The sequence below is a fragment of the Accipiter gentilis genome, chromosome 15 (assembly GCF_929443795.1).
Source record: "Accipiter gentilis chromosome 15, bAccGen1.1, whole genome shotgun sequence".
Classification (NCBI taxonomy): domain Eukaryota; kingdom Metazoa; phylum Chordata; class Aves; order Accipitriformes; family Accipitridae; genus Astur; species Astur gentilis.
The window spans coordinates 12,641,289-12,661,298 of record NC_064894.1 but is presented as its reverse complement, the minus strand read 5'-3'; the positions used below and the strand labels follow the sequence as shown (position 1 = coordinate 12,661,298).

The window sequence follows — 20,010 nt, the reverse complement described above, 5'->3', positions numbered from 1 at the left end:
TATGAAGGTGTATATTTGTATTAATGTTTTTGAGTAGAATGCAAACACAATGCTTTGCCGCAGCATGGAACTCTTCTAGGAGAAGTTTTCACTTCTGTTTAACAATATCCCATACTTCATATGCCTTTTTTGAGTTTCAGTAGCAAGAATTTGAATAATACAGCAAGCTTAAGTAAATTAGAGGTAGTAATAGTAATATTACAAAGGCTAGCACACAGATTAAGAAAGCCTGTGTTTTTTATTGAGTCTTCTGAGCTGATATGGTACTTAATTACATGACCACATACTATTCCCTCACTCCCACCCCACATGTCAGCACCTGTGTGTGCTAGCCTCTGTCATGTGCATAGCTCAGAATGCATCTTTGCACGTTTGGCCACTGGCGCAGCTGATAAATAGGAGATGTGGGAGTGGGGAAAAAGTGAGAAGCCACAAGAAATGCAGGGAAGGAAGTCCTGGGCTGACTATGGCAAGGGGTCAGGATGATGGTGATGGTAGAAGAAAGGGTTTGGGAAATAAGGTGTACTTAATTCTGTTGCTCACAGAACAATTTGTCTGTGGTAAATAGTACTGGAAGCACTGGCAAGCAAAAGCACTAATATGAAATGTAAGTTCTGAAACAGAATACTACACAAAAATGGCATCTGTGAAGGAATTGAGTTTCTTAATCATAAGATGAACGTGCCTAGTTATGTTTTTTTGAAGCACACTTAACTTTTCTAATTACAGGTACAACATCCTGCTCAGCTGATGTGGCTTTATTAGCTCGTGAAAAATGCCTGACATTCTTATGTGAGAAAATGAGTCAATTCCTTGAGCTGACTGATTATCAGAAGAATGAACTAAAGATTTATGACAGAACAAAGGAGAAAGAGTTTGTGTGGATGGACAACTTTATGGGAATCCACCCCTTTTTTATTCCAAGAGGCAAGAGATTTTGTGGGAGTGGGTGGACATCTATTCTGTGGTTTTTATTCCCAATAGTTCTGTTATTCACTTAATCTAAGTAGGATACCTGAACCATTACAGAAAAATTTATAGTTTGTTCTCTAGCCTTAGAAAAATGCCTTTTCTGCCTCCAAGTGTGTTGATTGCAACTTGATCACATTTATTAAGAAGACACATCTGTTAATTGCTTTCTTTGATAGCTTTTTAAAATTACTGGTTAATGGCCCAATTTTAGTAGGTTTTTTTGGTGTAACAAAGCTTCTTTAATTTTGAGTTGTAATTTTCTGTCACTTTGCATGGTCAGAATGTCTGCTAACTTCCACTAACTGAAGTTACAGCTCATCCTGGCTGTTCTGTAAGGCATGGGAGTCAGGAGTCCTGGGTACAGTGCTAAACAGAATGTAGACTAATGCCCTGCCTTTCTGTAGCCTCTCAAAAGAGTCGTTGCAGTTTTTGCAAAATTTATTCCCTGCATTTCAGTTCCTCATGTGACAAATTAATGCAAATGGAACTACCAAAATACTGCTTTCTACCCTTAAAATACAGTGATGGGACTAAAAAGTGATGACTCTGAGCTTTCTAGTTCAACTGGTTAGTTTTTAGTATATGGAACTATGTGTTCCTAATGCCATATTAATCATTCATCTTTGAACATTTTGATATTCATGGATTGTGTTAGTCATGCAATTGTACAAGGTAATGCTTTTTTGTAAATTGCTTCATTTTCCTCTGCCAATTAGATCAAAAAAGGAAGGGTCTCTTTCATACTAAATGGGTATCAAGATATGTAAGGTAGATTGGTGATAAAGATCTTGTATACTTGAGCAATGCTGTATTACAGAATGTCAGAATGTATTACAGTGATGTCCCAGTGAGCTATACTGGCTGGAATTTGACAGACAAGCTCTGTACTCTTTCCTTGCTGTATGTCATAACAACAGTAAAGAAAATATGTGCCTAGCAGAGCACTTTAATTAAGGCACTCTTCCTTCACAGAACTGGCAGTGAGTGTATGGAACAGATTAATATGTTGTTCTATAACATGACTGAATTGTGTCCTTCAGTGCCAAATTTTCAAAAGCTGCTTTTGAGTTTTAGATCGACATGTCTGAAGCACAAGGATGGATTTATGATTTTTCAGTAATAGATCTCTAGTTTGGGTAATGAATGGGGAAGTGTCAGAAGTTTCATGGCAAAATGCATTGTATATTCATATGCTTTTTGCAAAATTCAACATAAATATGCGGAGATGGGCTGAGACACAGCTGTGGGTCAAACAGAGAAAGCATATGTGCCAGATCTCTGAGAATGGGATACAAGCTTGATCTCCATTACTTGCTGTAATGAGATCAGCAATTAACAGACAGAATGAGCTCATTCAGAAGCACATTGTCAGCAGGTCCAGCATAAACAAACATTCTGGTTTAATTGTTTTCTGGTTTACCTTTCCTTTGGTTTAGGCCCTGTTCTCCAGAGGAACAGCATTACAGATTATGCTCTAAATGCCGGGACTACAGCAGTGAATGCACAAAGACTATTAAGAGCCCTACAGCTTAACAAACCTATTTTGTTGGAGGGGTCACCAGGAGTGGGCAAGACCAGTCTAGTTTCTGCCCTGGCAAAAGCCTCAGGAAACTGTCTTGTTCGAATCAACCTGTCTGAGCAAACGGTAGAGTAAAATATTATCTTTGTAACTTAGTGTTTATGGCGGGGGGGGATGCTTTGTTTAACTTGAAAAGCGTAGTTCTTTTTAACTTTGGCACTGAGTCTGAAAGTCAGCTTTTCCTTCTTGGTCTCAAGATAAAACTAAATGGGAAGGGGGAAACAGAACAAGTGGTGAGCTTCTGTGAGCAAATACCAATTCCCAGATTTTTCTGTTCTTTTCAAGTGAAGACATGCGTATCTTTGTCTATTGTGTTTTTCTGCAAAGTTACTTGAAAACAGCTTTAAGGCTTTCTAGTTTTCTGTTCCAATTTAATTTTTTGTTGTTAAATATAGTAGCAGGTCACTGGAATCCTATCATGGAAAAACTTCTAGCATCTTGCAATTACTGATTTTTTTTTAAATAGAGCTAAAATGTAGGTATTAAAAGGGGAGGGAGAAAATGTGAAATACAGTTAACAAAGGCTTTTTATGAACTTTTGTGGAGTTTTGTAATTTCTGCCTTCCCCAATCCCCCATTCTCTACTCCCAAAGGATGTGACAGACTTGTTTGGGACAGACTTGCCTGTTGAAGGTGGGAAGGGAGGAGAATTTGCCTGGCGTGATGGACCACTACTAGCAGCATTAAAGGCTGGACACTGGATTGTATTAGATGAGGTAAATTCAAGTCGGCGCCACAAATAAAATAGAATGTTCTGGAAAAGCAAAGGTGATGATTTGGCATGTAGGATAAATACCTTTAAGGGTTGATGACTGAACTAAATCTTGCTTACTTTTAGTTATGTGCATCTAGTGCCACATTGAAGGTGATCATTCCGTTTAAGAGAAAATTAATCTCCCTCTACTAAGTCCCTCTGTCCATTGGCCCTCTGCAGAGGGAGTGTAAAAGACTTTGACTAGACCTCTTTAGACAAGAGAACAAGGATTGAATCCCAGCCTAAATTACTGCAGAAATCCAAGGATAGCTTTGATTTACATTTGAAAGTTTTTGGGAAGAGTGTCAATGGAAGTTTTGGTATGCTCTTACATGGATATAATTTCACTGAAATAGAAAGTGTTTTGCTGGAACTAATACACTGTGTTGGGTACTGATGTAATTGAGATGAAGAGTTCCATTTTGCCAGTACAAGCTATCCCGCGACCACAGGTTTGTTCATGTATCATGTAGCAAGTGCTTTCAAGCATATGGATGCACAGAGCTCACTTCTTGGCAACGTGCATTCTAATTATTGCAGAGTGCAAAATCTTAGAATCATAGAATCATTTATGTTGGAAAAGACCTTCAAGATCATCGAGTCCAACCATCGTCCATGCCCACTAAACCATGTTCTGGAGTACCCTGTCTACTCGCTTTTTTAATACCTCCAGGGATGGTGACTCCACCACTTCCCTGGGCAGCCTATTCCAATGTCTGACAACCCTCTCAGTAAAGAATTTTTTCCTAATATCTAACCTAAGTCTCCCTTGCTGCAACTTGAAGCCTTAAATTCTCTAGCTGTTTGTATACCTTTTTTTTTTCCTATTGTGAAGAATTATCACTTTAAACAACCATTATATTTAAATAACCCAGACTGCCTTCCTTTAAAAAACAAGCGGACAAACAAAGCCTTCTGAATGTCACAAATGTATGAACATAAGTTCAGAAGAAACATCTTGAACATGCAGATTTTACAATGGAGAACTGTTTTGTTATCATGGTGAAAACACAGTACAAATAGCAAGTGCAGGTAAGGAAAAGTGTTAGTTAGTTGCTCCAATGTAATAACAGTGTAGCTAAAGGTAATAACACATGGCAGTGCTAGAACAGCAAAGAAATTGAATTTACCTTCTCTGTATCCCAGACTGTTAAACTAGAGATTATGCAGAAGTGTTTTGTGGAGCATTAATATTGTATCCTTATTTCTTTCCTCAGTTGAATCTGGCTTCTCAGTCTGTATTAGAGGGGCTAAACGCATGCTTTGACCACAGAGCAGAGATTTATGTTCCAGAATTGGGAATGAATTTTCATGTACAGGACAAGATGACTAAGATTTTTGGATGCCAGAATCCGTACAGACAAGGAGGTGGAAGAAAGGGTCTGCCCAAGTCCTTTCTTAATAGATTTACACAGGCAAGCTTATTTGTTTGGTTTAAACTATGTCATGATCCTGTTTTGTAATGTTCTGCCTATAACAACACTCAGCATGCTCTTGATTCTACAGGTGTACGTTGATCCGCTGTCAGCAGAAGATATGGAGTTTATTGGGAATACACTGTTTCCTGCAATTGATAAAAGTATTATTGCTAAAATGGTTGCTTTCAATAACAAGGTAAGTATATATTTTAATTTCTTTTGTGTAAAAGTAGGCAGAATGCATTAAGATTTAAAAAATTAAGTCTAATGTCATATTTCCAAGCATTTTCATAGAGAACTGCGTAGGTAAAAAATAGGAATAGAAGTCTATGCATAAGAAAGTGAAGAACATCACTAAAACCCACCTGAATTCTTGTACCACTACAATCAGATACTTGGTTGATAACTGAAGAGGCATTATTTTTCCCAGAAGATTATATATATATGTAAAAGGCTTTGTTCTACAAAAGGTAGAAACAATTATGGTTTGATAGCTTGGTAAAGTGAGTTGAGAAAATAATGAGTTTCTACACATATGGATTATTCTTGAAGCTCAAACAAAATGAGCTATATCTTAACAAGAACTGAAATGTTTCTACTTCTGTTTCTGGTCTGAATTTTTAATCTGCTCTTTATTATGGGATGTTGTTAGTGAAAGCAGCATCTGACCTTTACAGAAGCAGAAGCTTGTAAGGATATCTGGCATTCTTCTGGAACACTGAGGGACCAATAAAAGGAAAGTCTTTCCTGATAGGATTTGTCTATGGCAAAGGATTCAGAGATGCTCAGATCTATAATTTTGCTAATATAAAACCTTTTCAACAAGCATTAATTGCAAGGCATCCACTTAATAGCTGTTTTGTGACTTAGATGCTGCCATTTTGTGCAAAGTGCAGGATATAAAATTCACAGTAAGAATTTTATTTATGATCATGCTTCTAAAATTGTGTTCATGTCACAAAACAAAAAAGTGTAGTAATATTAAGAGAAAGTAGTGTTCTGTGGCCTTACATAAAATGTTTTGTGGCAGCATCTTACTGAATACTCATGTATAGACTGAAGAGTAAAAGAGAAAATTGGGCTGAATGTTAGAGAATTAGTAGAGGAGAGACAAACTAAAATTAAGCTTTAGTTCCTGACATCTTCAGAAAAATGAATACAGCTTGGTCTTTCTATTGTCCTGTTGTGGTTTAACCCCAGCCAGCATGCTGGCTTGTAACTGTCTTGTAAGCAGTGCCAAAGGCAGAAGTTCAGTTGAATTAATATTTGAAGACCAGCACATGAGTGGAATAAAAGATTATTTTTTTTTTAATTGCTACTTTTTCCAGATTGACAAAGAAATAATGGCTGAAAAAAAGTGGGGACAGAAAGGAGGACCCTGGGAGTTCAACTTACGTGATCTTTTCCGCTGGTGCCAGCTTATGCTTGTTGACCAGTCACCAGGATGTTATGATCCAGGCCAGCATGTATTTTTGGTATACGGAGAAAGAATGAGAACCAGGGAAGACAAAGAAAAGGTGACCCATGTGTTCTCCTTCCATGTTCTTCAGATTGTCAGGAAGTATTTCTAGAAATCCAGGTGTAAATTTGAAGATAACTTGCAATTCATTCATAGGCATTACCTCTTACAAAAGAAAAATAAGTTGGTTTGGGGTTCTGAGGTTTAACATATGTTCCTGCTCCCCTTGTCATTTAAAATATCAATTTAATTACCTACTAGTATAAAAGCAGAAAGCTGGTGTAAATGAAGACAAGTAGAATAACAAAGGACTTAAATAGAGCAAAACATGACATACTTTTGTGTGATTCTGTATTGAATAATAACGTTCTTATAAAAGTTTTGTGGGTTGCATGCATATTTGTGAGGAAAGAGAAGATAGGGAGCAGAGAAGAGAAATGGCACTGAGATATGGAGAGATTCTTAAAGTTATGGTTTAAAAGCATTTATGTCAGTACAGTAAGTAAAAATAATGTCCTGTAATTCTGCCCTTCCCTGCCAGCATTTTTAAATTGTTCTGGCTTGGATTGCTTTTATTGACTTTTATTTATCTGTCATTTCTTTCATCTGTCTATCAAATTGCTACCCTCATTCTGTTAAACTCACTGCTTAAGGTTCCTCTAATAAAACACACTCACTGCAGTTGTTAATCCACCTTTGCCACCTACTTATCCCTCGTTTGCCTAGAAATCTTATGCATTTGTTTAATTTCACATCATTTAAATGGTACTAAACTAAAAGTTAATCAGATTGTAAGACTGAAGTTACTGACTGTGTGTGACTGGATGTTTTTCTCCTGGCTTTAGTTTCCCTTTGCTGTAGTAGTATTATATTTTTGAGTGTTATCAAAGAGGTTATTTATGGAGTGAGTTCTTTCGCAGTGTTTTGTTAAAGAGAAACATTACTTACAGTATTTCAAGTCACAGGAAAGCACAGTTAATGAAAGGGGTTGCTATGGGCAGCTCACACTCACTTTAATTGCTTGCAGCACTTTGAATGAAATGACACTTGTGATTAAACTCTGTTAGTTAATATCACACCGCTGTGGAGCTGAGAGGGAAGGCTACTTTAGAAGTAAATTTTTAGAACAATGGATAACTTAAGACTGATAAGTCTCTTTTTGCTCTTTCAATTGTTTTAGGTTATATCTATATTTAGAGACATTTTTGGCCAGGAGGCTGATGTGTATACAGGAACCAGAGAGTTTCACATCACTCCATATAATGTTCAGGTAAGCTGTTGACATGAGGTTTTGTGAGTGGGGAGAGAAGGAAGTGACTTGCACAACTGAGCTCTCACTTGCTTCTTTGAGTACTCACCCATGCATGTCTCGTGCCTTCCAGATTGGTTATTCAGTTCTTTCTCGTGGCAACTATATTCCTCGTCCTGGCAGAAATCTCTCACTTCTGCATCATTCACTGCAGTCTCTCGAGTCCATAATGAAATGTGTGCACATGAGCTGGATGGTCATCCTGGTTGGCCCAGCAGCTGTTGGCAAAACCAGTCTTGTTGAGCTGCTGGCCCATCTGACTGGCCATCGACTAAAAATCATGGCAATGAACAGTGCGATGGATACAACTGAACTCCTGGGTGGATTTGAACAGGTAAATACTGTTTTGCTAATATGGCAATATTTCTCCTTCCTACCTAACAGTGGTCAGTCCACTGTGATCTTAGTGTTTAAGCACCAAATGGAGCCTTAGGCACCATAATTTTCTGGATGAACTAACTCCATAATGGCATGTTTGCAGGTTGATATCAATAGGCCATGGCAATGCCTGTTGGAAAAAGTGGAGAATGCTGTGAGCACACTAGTGAGGGACAGTCTTCTTCTGACAGAAATTTGTGCAGATGATGCTGAACTCGTGCTGCGTGCTTGGAGCAGTTTCATCCTGAATTACAAACCCAAATCTCTGGGCGAAGGAAGTAGAAGTGTTACAGCTGAATTAGTGAGCAAACTGGAGGGAATACTTGTACTTACCCAGCGACTAAACAACAAAATAAATTCTTATTCAAAGGCAGGTATGTATGGTGAGCGATTTGAAGTAAGACTCTATGTTCCTCTGAAGAAAATAAGAAATACATAAAACCACAGTGAATGCTTGAGAAAACTTGGGGGTTTTTGTAGGTTTTTCTATGTTGCTTCATACTACTTATACTACAGCCTAGCTTCTGAAAAGGTTACGTTGGTGATGGTTCTTCAGGTTTATTTTTTGTGTGGTTACACCTGATAGCGATCAGTAGTCCACACTGAAATTCTCCTGAACTGAACTACTCAACACATGATGTAATACAGCTCTTACCTTGTATTCCTAAGAAAGGGAATTTGGATATTTTATTCTAGCATTTGTTCTCCGAAGCATTGATCACCTGAGCTTTACAAATGTCAGCAGAATAACATAGGGGGTTTTTTCTTTCTTTTTTTTTTTTAAAATAATTGCCTAAAATATGGCATTTATATCCATCAGACTTCCTCTTGTGGGGGAGAAGAGATGGAGAAAAGTGTCTGTTTAGGGAGAAAAGTGTCAGTCTATGTTATATTTCTCTGTGCTTGCAAACCCCCTCTGTCCTCCTGGATTTTGCCCATGGGAGGCTACTTGAGGATTAGACCCTCTGCTGTTATGTTCCCCTAAAAAGTAGGAAGCATGTATGTTTATTAGCAAAATAACTACTATTTTTCTTCAATGGAACAGGAAGCTACCTTAATGTAGCTGTAATGTAAGAATGTAATGTAAGTCTTGATGTAAGATAATACTTCCTTTCAGAGTTTGCTCACTTGGTAGAAGAGTTCCGGCGTTTCAAGCTGCAGCAGGCCCAGACAGCTGACCATAACAGCCATGGCACTTTTGAGTGGGTGGATGGGATGTTGGTTCAGGCCCTGCAATCTGGAGACTGGCTGTTGATGGACAATGTTAACTTCTGCAAGTAAGAGATTTTAGTGGCCTTGTTTCACTGAGTAAATCCCTCGACCTCCCTAATTGACTTTGCCTCTTACTGTATGGTTCACAACTGAACATTTTGCATGATGATAATATATGGGAGGAGGAACTTAAATTTTCTGGAAGAGTGTCTTCCTTCTTAGACAGCTTAGCAGTTGATAGTTTTCCTGTTACCTTATAATGTAATTAGCTGTTTACCTTTTGCTTAAGACTGGTACCATTTTGATTTCAGATCAGAAAGGGATCAAATTGCTACCTTTTTATAACCATATCCATTTCTTTTTAATATAGCCCTTCTGTGCTGGACCGCTTGAATGCTTTACTTGAACCAGGAGGTGTTCTTACCATGAGCGAGAGAGGTGTGATAGATGGCACAATTCCTACAATAGCTCCTCATCCAAACTTCAGGTGCTTTGTGTTTCTGCGCTTTTTTGCCTTTTTTTTTTTTCTCCTACCAAATAGCAGGTTTAGAAAAAAATGACAGCAGTGAGCCAGTATTTTGGTATTTTGAATGCTGTTCTATTTGCCATGTACTGTAGTGATGCTGTCTGTCTGGCAAGGAAGAAAACTGCACTGTGATGAGCATATGATAGAGCTTAAGAGGCTTGGCTTTATATCCCTGTTGCAGCACAGACTATTACCTTGGAAAATTCATAGCAGTATACCTCTGCCTTGATTATTCATTTCTAATTTAGAATTTCAGTACTTCCCTGTCTCACTGCAATGGCGTTGTGAATATGTGTGTTGAAGATGGTGAAGTATTCAGATATGTTGGTAATGAAAACTGGTGTATGGACATAATAATTTTCTTCCCAGCTTTTCCATCCCGTCCGTAATTTTGAGTTTCCTGCAGTGACAGAACTTAAAAAACCAAAACACAACTTCCCCCCATGCACCCCCCAAAAAATCCCCAAACCCCCAAAACAAAACCAAACAGACAGTCCATATTCTCTCAGACCTGAAGTAGTCTCTGGGGCAGATGGAAGGAGAACATAGAGTATTCTGTATAATTCCTACTTTTTATAAATTCATGAAAAGAATATTGGGACTGATGTGCTTTGGTTCCTCTGAGTTGGAAACAAGATCTTTGACTTTTCAGAAACCTGTTTTCACTGCATTGTATCTCAGAAGGTTTTTTTCCTCCTTGCTTTTAAGAGATGTCTGCTGATAGTATTAACTACTTGATTGTTGGATACTTTGGTTTTTAAATAGCACAGATTTATCTGAAGCTATTGCTAAGACTTTTAAAAGTCGTCTTTATAGCTCAGAGGCGTAGTTTAACTTTTTTGTAAGTGGGCAAATGATAAAACAGACATAGCTCGAATATAACTGAGTTAAAAATCATGCAATGCATCTGTGGCTAATTTCAAAGTATAATTATTCATACAGATTTCTTATTTAAATTCAGTAGATGTCTCTGCCTTTCTAGATATCAGCATCCCCATTTTTATGAAGATAAATTTACTTAATGGCACAGCAGATTTGGTGGTTCCGGAGTGATAGTTTAAAGCCCTAAGTTGCATCTTAAGAATGTAAGGCAGATGGACTAGATGGTTGTTGCAGGTCCCTTCCATCTGAACTATTCTATTCTAATATCCAACAGGCTTTTCCTTTCCATGGATCCTGTTCATGGGGAAATATCCAGAGCCATGCGGAATCGTGGGATTGAAATTTACATTCCCGGGGAGAATGATGGAAATGTACTGGACGATCTGGATTTGAAGTTACTCCTGCATGGTTTGGGTTTAGTGGGAGATAGCATCTGTGATGCGCTTATGGCTGTGCATTCAGAAACCAAGACAGCGATAGCAGGTGAAAAGAGTCTGTTCAGTAATGAGCTTGGGCTTATTACATAAAGCTTGGTTATTTTATTGTGTTGTGTCCTGATGTAAGTAAAGGCATAAAACTATAATCAGGTTGGTTTGGGTTGTTTTTTGCTTTCTCAGGAAGTAGGCCCAAGTCATTATGAAGATGGTAACTGGAGTGCTTTGTAAGGAGACATCGGACACTGACAAGTGTCAGTTGTCTGTTGCTATAGGAAAGGCAATATATTCTAAGAGAAAATCAAGGAAATAGAGGGTTTGAACAAGGCCTATTCAAGTTGTTCTTTGGAACAAGATGACACTGGGTTTCATTCATCTCAGCTGTATGATGTCGTCTTTTGAGCTGGTCACCTGTTATTTACAGTCTTGTCAGATTTTCTTAGTAACCTTGGGAAGAACCCATTCAGTTTTCAGGACCCTGTAGGATACATTTGTTTTGCATCTTCCTCAGGGTCTAAAGTGGTGTTTGTCCTCAGAGGGTTAAAGGGCTGACAGTTACTAAACATCCATATCACCCTAAATGCTGTGTATCTTTCAGGTTCTGTGTCATCTTTGTCACCTTTGCTTCAGGCTGCTGTGTTAATTGTGCAGCAGATACAAAGAGGCCTTGGATTAGCAAAGTCTTTTTACAGAGCCTGTTGGGAAGTTTATGGCCGCTCACAACAACTGCAAATAAACCAGAAGGTAAAAGTCCTGTATTTGAAAGCTTTTCTTACATCATCTAGATACATGAAAAATATAATTTCATGAGGCTAGTGTTTGAGATCCTCTGTTTCCTAAGTGCCTGAGCAAGGGGTTGTTGAAGATGGTGCTCTTGGAGAGATGAACCAAACAATTTAAAGGTCCTCTCGGGCATCTGTCAGGTGATGAAGAAGAGGGTTTAAGTAGCATTGGGACATTTTCTGTATCTTTTAGATTCTGAGCCTTTTTTTGGCTCCAGTGTAAGCAGTTCAGTTCTGCATGTAACTTACTCTAACAGATAGGTTGAAGGTCTAGAAATTGGGGTTTTTGGTATTGAATGGTGAAGAATGGTGAATTTCAGCTGTCACCTGTCCTTTCATGACACATTTTCTCAGCCTGGTGGCATGCTACTGGAGACAGAGGTCAGATGAATTAGAGTTGCATAAAGACTGTCAATCTGGGATGTGCTTATTGAGATATTCCTCAGGGACAAATACGGTTTGTCAGACATTTTGTAGATAGTAGCTCACTCATTTGCAGCATAAGGGAGCCAGAGAGTATCCCAGTTGGACTCTGAGGCTTACTTGTTTTTAAAGAGCGTCAGCTGAGACTTTAGGATTTTAATACTGATGAATCTATAGCCTGAAACGCTCTGCACACTGTCATCTGGAGATAGCAATAGGCACATCCTATTTTCAACTGTACAGTATGTTATTTCACTTATGGTTGGAATGGTTTGGTACCTTTATCATGTAGGTTATATAGTGTTTGTAGAAAATTTTGGTTTATAATGATTTCATAATAAATACATGTAGTTAGAGTTCTCTGAGCTATTGTACTTGAATACATGTTTGAATATGATTGTAAACTCGTTTTTGGTTGGTTGTTGTAGCTTGTGTTAGAACTGGTTACGAAGCATGCTTCATCTCTGGCTTCCCATGAAACATGGGGTGACTCCTTGCTAGCCATCGGATTGTGGCCGGACTCCCTACCTACAGGTCTGTTTGCAGCTGAAGACTCACTTCTTTCGACAGTCCAGAGTGATGCACAGGTCCTAACGTATTGTCTGAATAGACTAAACCTTAAAAACTGCAGGTAGGCAAGAAACATATTTTTTTTGTCAAATGAGTAAGAAACAAGATATGTGTGAACTACTGGTGGCACGTCATTGTTCCCTGCAAAAATTTGTCTTGAACAAATTGTGTGGGTAGAGACTATGGTCGTCACACTCTGTAACTGAGGCTCCTGTTACCCTTCCGTGCAACCACTACAAATACAAGTTTAATTATTTACTGGTTTATTCTTCAGTCCAAAATACTTGACTCTATTCAATCTTCAGTAAGTACATTTGACCCATTTTGAGTTGAGTTAGGAGTAGGCATTTAGCAGAAAATGTGAATGCAAACACTGGGTTTACAAGGTAATAAGAGCCCCCAGAATCTCTTCACTTTCCTTCTGAGCTTTTTAAAAAAATGAGCATTTAACTAGCTTTAAATATACTAATGATCCTCTGTACTTCCTGCTTTCATGTATACCAATTATTCATCAGTTATTTTAGGTCCAGTAGCTTCAGGTGAAAAAACAAATTTCCTCCTTCAGACAGAGCTGTCTGAAAGAAGTCTCATGTGCAGGGGCCATATGCAAGAACTCTTTAAATGATTTCTTGTGCAATATAACTGTTATTTTCACAATACTGGTGCAAAATCTTCCTGCCTGCCTGCTTTGCTTAGTGACCTACTGTGGACAGGTACTGTGGTTTGCTTCCAGTGAAAGAACAAGCTGTAGAAGTTAGTACTAAGATATAATGTTGAAATTGTAAAGCCTTAGCAACGTGGTGTTTGGGGTTTTTTTTTCGTCAATGACACTTCTCCTGTCATCGTCTTTTTAACTTACCTTCACATATCATTTTGGTGCACAGATCAATTATAATTTCTCAGTGAAATACTGTGCCTAGTTACTTCTGGCACTGCATGAATTTTTGGTAATAGTGAGTTCCTAATAGTAGACATGCCCAACTGATTTGAAGTTGGAAACTGGCTTTAAAGATAAATAAAGAAAAGAAGAAAGATTATTGCATTGCTACCTTCTTGCCTGAAGATGGTTGCATGCTGAGTTGCTTGATTGTAGAATATGTTCTTTCCTGGAACTGGCAGTTCAAGCCCTTGATTCCAGGACTTTGCTTCTTTGTGTTTCAGGACACTACCACTGACTCTGCAAGATCTTCAAAAAATTATGCAGTCCACTAATTCCGAGACTCTCAAATTCAGTGCTGTTGAGATAGATGCAGACTGGATGGATAAAATGGAAGTTCTCCAAGCTTCAGTGAAATTGTTCATAGAAAAGGCAACCAATCAAGATTGGACATTGAGAGTTAAATGGCTTAACTCCTTTGCCAAAAATCTGCCACAGGTGCTTGGTATGTAATTATTTCACTTTCTCTTTTGCCTAAGGGCTGATTCATTTTATTTTCACAAATCATAAGTCTTCTGTGAAAACATCCAGACCATTCAGCTGATCTGATATAAAACTTCTCAACTACCCACACTAAATCAAGGGCATTGAGGCTTCAGGGAGAGACAGAAACAGATTATGCATATTAGGGACAACAGGAGACTTTGGGCTAAACATCGCCTTTGTTTATTCGAGCATGCATGTAAATTTTACTGCTTCTGAATTGGATACCTCTTGGTTTATCTAAGCAAATATGTCTTTCTCTTCACTATTCTTCTGATAGCGATAGTAAAAGCAGTAAAATGCCTTCTGGTTATTTGGTGTTAAGATACAAATGGTTAGAATTCCAGGAAACTGCAGAACTGAGATTCCCTGAAGCTATGTTGCCTGAACATTGAGGATAGCAGCTGAGATGAGGCATTCATTGCTTAATTACGTTAATCGCATTAAACTTGTGGAGAATTTAGACAGGCTTTGGTTCAAGTAATTCAAACTTGAACCACACTTAGCTTCCTTGTATGGTGTGAAATCTCAGACTGTATTGTCCCTACATGAATGGGATTGCTCCCCCTTGATCTTGCTGTTTTTCCAGGCAGGTGTGCCTATAAACTAGAAAATATCTAGAAAGTTACTTTAATGGGAGTTATGCTTTTATGTGATTTTATTTTTTTTTAATTGGGGAAAAAATAAAAAATAAATGTACTGAGAGGAAGATTTGAAGGTATAAACTCATGGATTTTCACAAACTATATTTTTAATAACGTGCATGAACTATCACCAGTTTAACTAGAACTCTTTACTGGATTTATCTCTTTCTCCATGATATTCTGATTGCTTATGAGACCTCTTGGAGCTAATACAAAATAAGAGCAACCTGCATGTTCAGAGTGCATGCACAGATGAGATTCAGGCTGCTTGTGCTGGCTCAGTTGAAGCTACTTTTATTTATTTGTACTAAATGCTCTTTTACATCTATGTTCTCTCCCCTTCACCTACAGATCCAGTGCGGATTCAGCTGGAAGCAGGGGCTGTAGCCCTTGGAAGTTTCTATGCCAGTCCCCTCTCATCTGGAGTCAGTAACATGATCAAGTTGCTACAGCCAACTATGACAGGTACTTCTGAAAAAAATTGATGTAAGACATTGGTGCTTCCTGTATTTGCTCTCTGAACACACTGCAACCCATGTTAGGAAATGTGTGTAACAAAACAAAGGCTAAATTCTAATTCTACATTGCTTTCGTTGCAAAAGAAATAACAACCCTTGCTGTCCAGAACCACAAATATGGCAATTAAATGCATTAATCCTACGCAAATTAGATACGAGTGATATGACTATGAATCCTGACTGTTTATCTGTGACCCAAGTGGATTCCCACAGCTCAGAGTTAAGCGATGTTCTTAAGAGTGATGCATATATCAACTGCCTTTCTGACTGGGTAGTTCAGGCATCCTGGTTTTTACCAGCATTTATTGTGTTGGCCTATCTGAAACCTATGTTGAGGCCTATAATTTTCCCTCAGAGTTTTACAGGGAGCTCAGACCTGTGGTTTCCTTTCCAAGCTTGTTAGGTGTGTGAAAGCTACATACAGTGACACTGGACCCTTTATGGATGATCCTAGGTATCTCGCCTGGACTGTGAAGGAAAAGGGAGTTGGACTTGAGTTTCCAGGCTGTCTTTTTGGGTACTCTGACCACTGGTTAATTTACAGAACCTGCAGTCAACTTAATGCTTTTTTGTTTGGGTATCTGGAGTGAGGGAGCTTAAGACTCTGCCTTCTTCTTAGGCTTCCTTCTTTCTTTCCCTAATGTTCTTGCATAGGCAGGGGGATTGAGGAGAGTCTTTAACTGAATAATGTTTCCACTGCTGTCCTGTCCTGTCTTGTCTGCCTTCCCAGATGAACATGTGATGCCTCTGGACCCAAGATGGAATATGCAGTTTTTGGATATCATTAGAAATTCCATGAACTTTGATACAGAAATGGAACACACAGATCAGCTTCTAATCCTTTTGAAGTCTGTAGCGAATCGGTGGGTTACAAAAAAAAAAAACAAACTTGTGAAGACTGCCCAATGACTGTAATCAGTGCTGTATAAACACTTGTGGTGTCTGGCAAGTATGTTCTTAGATTTTGATAGATGTGGTCTAAAACACCAGGCAGAGGTTTCATAGAGGTGTTTAAATTCTTTGCTTCTGTTTTCTGTAGATGCAGACTAAAACCAATCATTTAATATAGGGAGCAGGGCTCCCAGCATTCTATATAGGCTGGGGTACTTCAAGGACAAACCAGAACTGCAGAATAAAGCATGAAAGAGGCAGAAGCAGCAGTGTGAAATCTCTGACATAAAACTTAAGTAGTTGCCCTGCTTTTGGATTTGGACTGCTTTTCCTAATAAGAGCAAAAAAGTACACAGATTTTTGCAGTTACAGTATAACGAAGCAGCTGCTCACATATCCTACAGGTGATGGTGGTGCATCTGTTTAGTAGCTCACTACTTTTGCCTTCCTGGTGATTGCTGAAGTCAGGAATCTGCTCTTTGTGAAGCTTCCTTCTGCAGAAACTGTATTCAAGCAATTAGTTATGCTGCACTTGTCTTGTTTCATAATACAGTGAAATACCAAATGTCACTTTGTAGTTCACCATTCTCATAAAGCAGAGGCTTTAAAATGGTACTGAATTTCTAACAACTTTATTTTTAATTCAGGGCAGTATTATTTCTTGACCGAGAAAAAAGAAGCTACACTGAGAAGAATTTGATTACCAGCAAGAAGCCAAGAAATAGTGTCTTAAGAATGTCTCTAGATTTCCGCAAAGGTGGGTTGATTTTCACTGTTCCTTTTGGTTCTATGGCCAATTTGAAATATGGTTAATTTGTACTGTTACAAAATGTGCACTTTAAACATGGTGTGTCCTGAATGTGTGAAGAAAGATTGTGTCAGTATAACGCAGTCACATGAGAACTAATATGTTATGTAACACATTATTCTTAAATTAGATACACCTTATGCTACAGCATTTATGTCCAGCCTCTACTAAGTAATGAGTGAATGTCATTTCTCCCTTAATTATCTAAACTTTAGGATGGTGGTGGAAAGAAATTGGAATAATGTTTTGTCTTTGGCTAGTACGAATAGCCAAGTTCTTCAGACATGCTTTTGTTCTAATCCTCTTCCTATTGTTTATGTAAATAGGATGTTTTACTCCTAAAACAAATGGGAAAAATTAAGTGAAGTTAGTGTGTTGCATAGAAGCAATTGATCAATGCTTCCCTCATTATGGATTTTTTTTTTTAATACATTAAGTGCATAGAGGTAATAGAGAATTGTGCAAATAGTGAAGGACTACTTTTATTACTTCAATTCTTAGATCTTTTCAGGTTTTTTTTCTCTAACCATAGAGAGGGTCTAGTGATAAGAAATTGACCCTTACATGTCATGTGGTGTGGCTGGAATATTCAGTCTCTCCCTTTCTTTCTATGTTCCCCAAATCACAGATCCAGGAAGTTACAACTGTCTTCCTCATGCAATCGTGGTCAACCTTGCTGCTTTCTTTGAACTTTGGGATGCGTTTGCATTTCACTGGGTGAAGTCTACTCAGGTGGCCCTAAGTGATGATGACATGCATGATGTGAGTAGACTTTTCATAGTATATTTATGGAAGTCAAGTGAAATGAGATTGTGTGCAGAGCGCTATTTTTAGTTTCAGGGACCATGAAATAAACTGCAGTGCTTCTGTTGGTATTCAGAATATGCTTGACACCAGGCAAATGACCATGTTTGTTTCAGTGGCTGTATTTGTGCCCTGTCTTCTCATTTCTTCTGTGTGGAATGTCAGTTTTCAGCCTGCTGGTACTTGGGGTGGGAGTTATTTTACTTAAATGTCACACCTGGGATGTAGATACCATTGCTGAACTTGACCATCAAGCCTTCTCTGCCTGCTTAGGATGGTATGAATTGTGCTGTAGAAGTGCCTCTTTCTCTCTGCTGATGATAAAGGGAGTATCCACATCTATCTCAGATACAGATACCTGAACCTGAACAGCCAACATGCAGGTTACAGAGGTGGTTGACTTCTCCCTTTTGCTTTTCAGACCATGAAGATCTTTTTGCTGAGATCTGACAACTACATTGTAGACTTGGTGCAGGGATTGCTTAGTTTTGACTTGTGTAGTTCCACCTGCCAGTACAGTTGTGCAGTATTTTTAGAGAACATGTAGTTGAGCACTGGTTGTGTACCAGTAAATACAAGGCATTGTGTGAATCTGAAGTTAATGCAAGTGATGGTGGTTTTGCTTTTTCTCTTGCTTGAAGTACAAAGTATTCTGTAACATGCAGCAGTGGGAAAACTGTAATCTTTTTGGCTTGTTGTTAGATTTTATACTGCTTGCTATGGCGTGACCGCTTCTGGGCAGTCTCTGACACTCTGACGGTGGATTCACCAGGGTTGTCACTTCTGTCTCTGCACTGGCACTGGGTTATGAAGCATCTAATTGACAGAATTCCTCAGATGCTTATTGGATCAGACCAGCACAAGTGAGTGGCTTTGATTTGTGTTTCTGTTAAATGGCTGTATAAATTACTCTTTTCTTTATTATTATAGCTAATTAGCGTTGTTTGCCATTAGTGTGCAAGTTGTGTTCCATTAGTGATGCAAGTACAATGTATTAAATAGCTGTTCATTTTTTAAATTCAGGTTTCTTAGCATTGGGCTACTGCTTGCCCAAATGATCATCTAAAATTTTTAACCCTTTAGTGGAAGGATAAGAGAAGGGACTTCCCTTTATCATGCATACTTTTGCCTTGTTTCTCAAACTTCTGAGTTAACTGTGTGGGCTTTTTTCTTACCCCCTCCCCCTTGTTTTTTTGTTTTTTTTTAATCTACAAGGGTTTCCAAGGAAATTCAATCTGTTTCACAGCAGATTCAGAACTGCTTGGCCAATCCTGCTGGTTTTTCTGCCAGTATGAAGATATTACAGAAGTCTCTAGGAAGACCTCTTCCTTTTAAGGTATCAGTACTCTATTTGCAAAGATTTGTATTTCCAGCGATGTCCTAATATGCTTTAAAATAATCATAAAGATTCACAGCACTTGCTTTCCAGGACAGCAAAAATACATTCATTTTGGACTTGTTAGATTGATTAAAAAGACTATTTCAGCTTATGTTGATGACATCTTTTTTGTGAAATATATCAGTTATCCAGGTAGCATTCTACTACCAATTATGCTCTGTATAGATAGCAGTTATTTAATATAGAGTGGTGCCCAAGCATAAAAATATTACTCTTTGCTCTGCTCTGGAGACTTGTGAATATCAGTATGCCACTTGCTTATTTTAGTGTACATGTGTGTATATAGAATGGACTGCGTACTTCCTTTTATACAGCATAGAATGAGGCTGCCTTATGACTTACCAAGACAAGGCCTCTTAAGTTTGACAGTTTGGGGATTTTTTTTCTTAAGTTATTTCAGGAATTGTTGTCATTCAATACAAAAAAAACCTTACAGTAAAATTTTCTAAAGAACATAAATACCTTTTTAAAAGCAGGGCACAAGTGGTCATGTAGGTTGCTCAAGTTGGTGGTTAGTAATTAGACCTGTGTTTTGATGACCTTATTTCTCAAAGATACTCAGCTGTTAAAAAATGCATGTAGTTACTCTTTGGGACTCTGAAGAACATTCAGTGCTTACTAAGAATTTTGGGAGATCTTTCTAGGCATCCAAATATGTTTAAATTGCAGGTGTAACCTGCAGTTTCTTTTAAGTGACATTAGCTTCTGGCGTTTTTATTACTTTGTGTATTTATTGCCCTTAGTTTAGGTAAGTTGCCATGTTGAAGTATTGTTTGTCTGCATAATCTATGTAGTTTCTTCATGAAGGCAGGGGGGGACGGGGGGGGG

At 38.3% G+C, this 20,010-nt stretch overlaps 1 protein-coding gene across 8 annotated transcripts in view; it reads left to right on the top strand.

Annotated features, from left to right (window-relative positions):
• Window positions 1-20,010, top strand: part of MDN1 (midasin AAA ATPase 1) — a 103,209-nt gene that overhangs the window by 39,636 nt on the left and 43,563 nt on the right. For 6 of the 8 annotated variants that reach the window (XR_007508266.1, XR_007508265.1, XR_007508264.1 and 3 more), the window contains exons 35-54: window positions 730-927; window positions 2,409-2,617; window positions 3,145-3,267; window positions 4,812-4,919; window positions 6,052-6,240; window positions 7,363-7,452; window positions 7,565-7,825; window positions 7,973-8,243; window positions 8,987-9,146; window positions 9,452-9,568; window positions 10,764-10,972; window positions 11,522-11,667; window positions 12,557-12,759; window positions 13,860-14,080; window positions 15,114-15,227; window positions 16,011-16,143; window positions 16,819-16,928; window positions 17,608-17,741; window positions 18,486-18,646; window positions 18,999-19,119. Coding sequence is in view for 4 of the 8 variants with exons in the window: in XM_049818330.1 (XP_049674287.1) it covers window positions 730-927; window positions 2,409-2,617; window positions 3,145-3,267; window positions 4,812-4,919; window positions 6,052-6,240; window positions 7,363-7,452; window positions 7,565-7,825; window positions 7,973-8,243; window positions 8,987-9,146; window positions 9,452-9,568; window positions 10,764-10,972; window positions 11,522-11,667; window positions 12,557-12,759; window positions 13,860-14,080; window positions 15,114-15,227; window positions 16,011-16,143; window positions 16,819-16,928; window positions 17,608-17,741; window positions 18,486-18,646; window positions 18,999-19,119 (3,278 nt within the window). In the remaining 4 variants the exon portion in view is untranslated. Of the gene's footprint in view, window positions 1-729; window positions 928-2,408; window positions 2,618-3,144; window positions 3,268-4,522; window positions 4,721-4,811; window positions 4,920-6,051; window positions 6,241-7,362; window positions 7,453-7,564; window positions 7,826-7,972; window positions 8,244-8,986; window positions 9,147-9,451; window positions 9,569-10,763; window positions 10,973-11,521; window positions 11,668-12,556; window positions 12,760-13,859; window positions 14,081-15,113; window positions 15,228-16,010; window positions 16,144-16,818; window positions 16,929-17,607; window positions 17,742-18,485; window positions 18,647-18,998; window positions 19,120-20,010 lie in introns of all 8 variants that reach the window. The other 2 variants (XM_049818332.1, XM_049818331.1) reach the window with 1 other exon arrangement.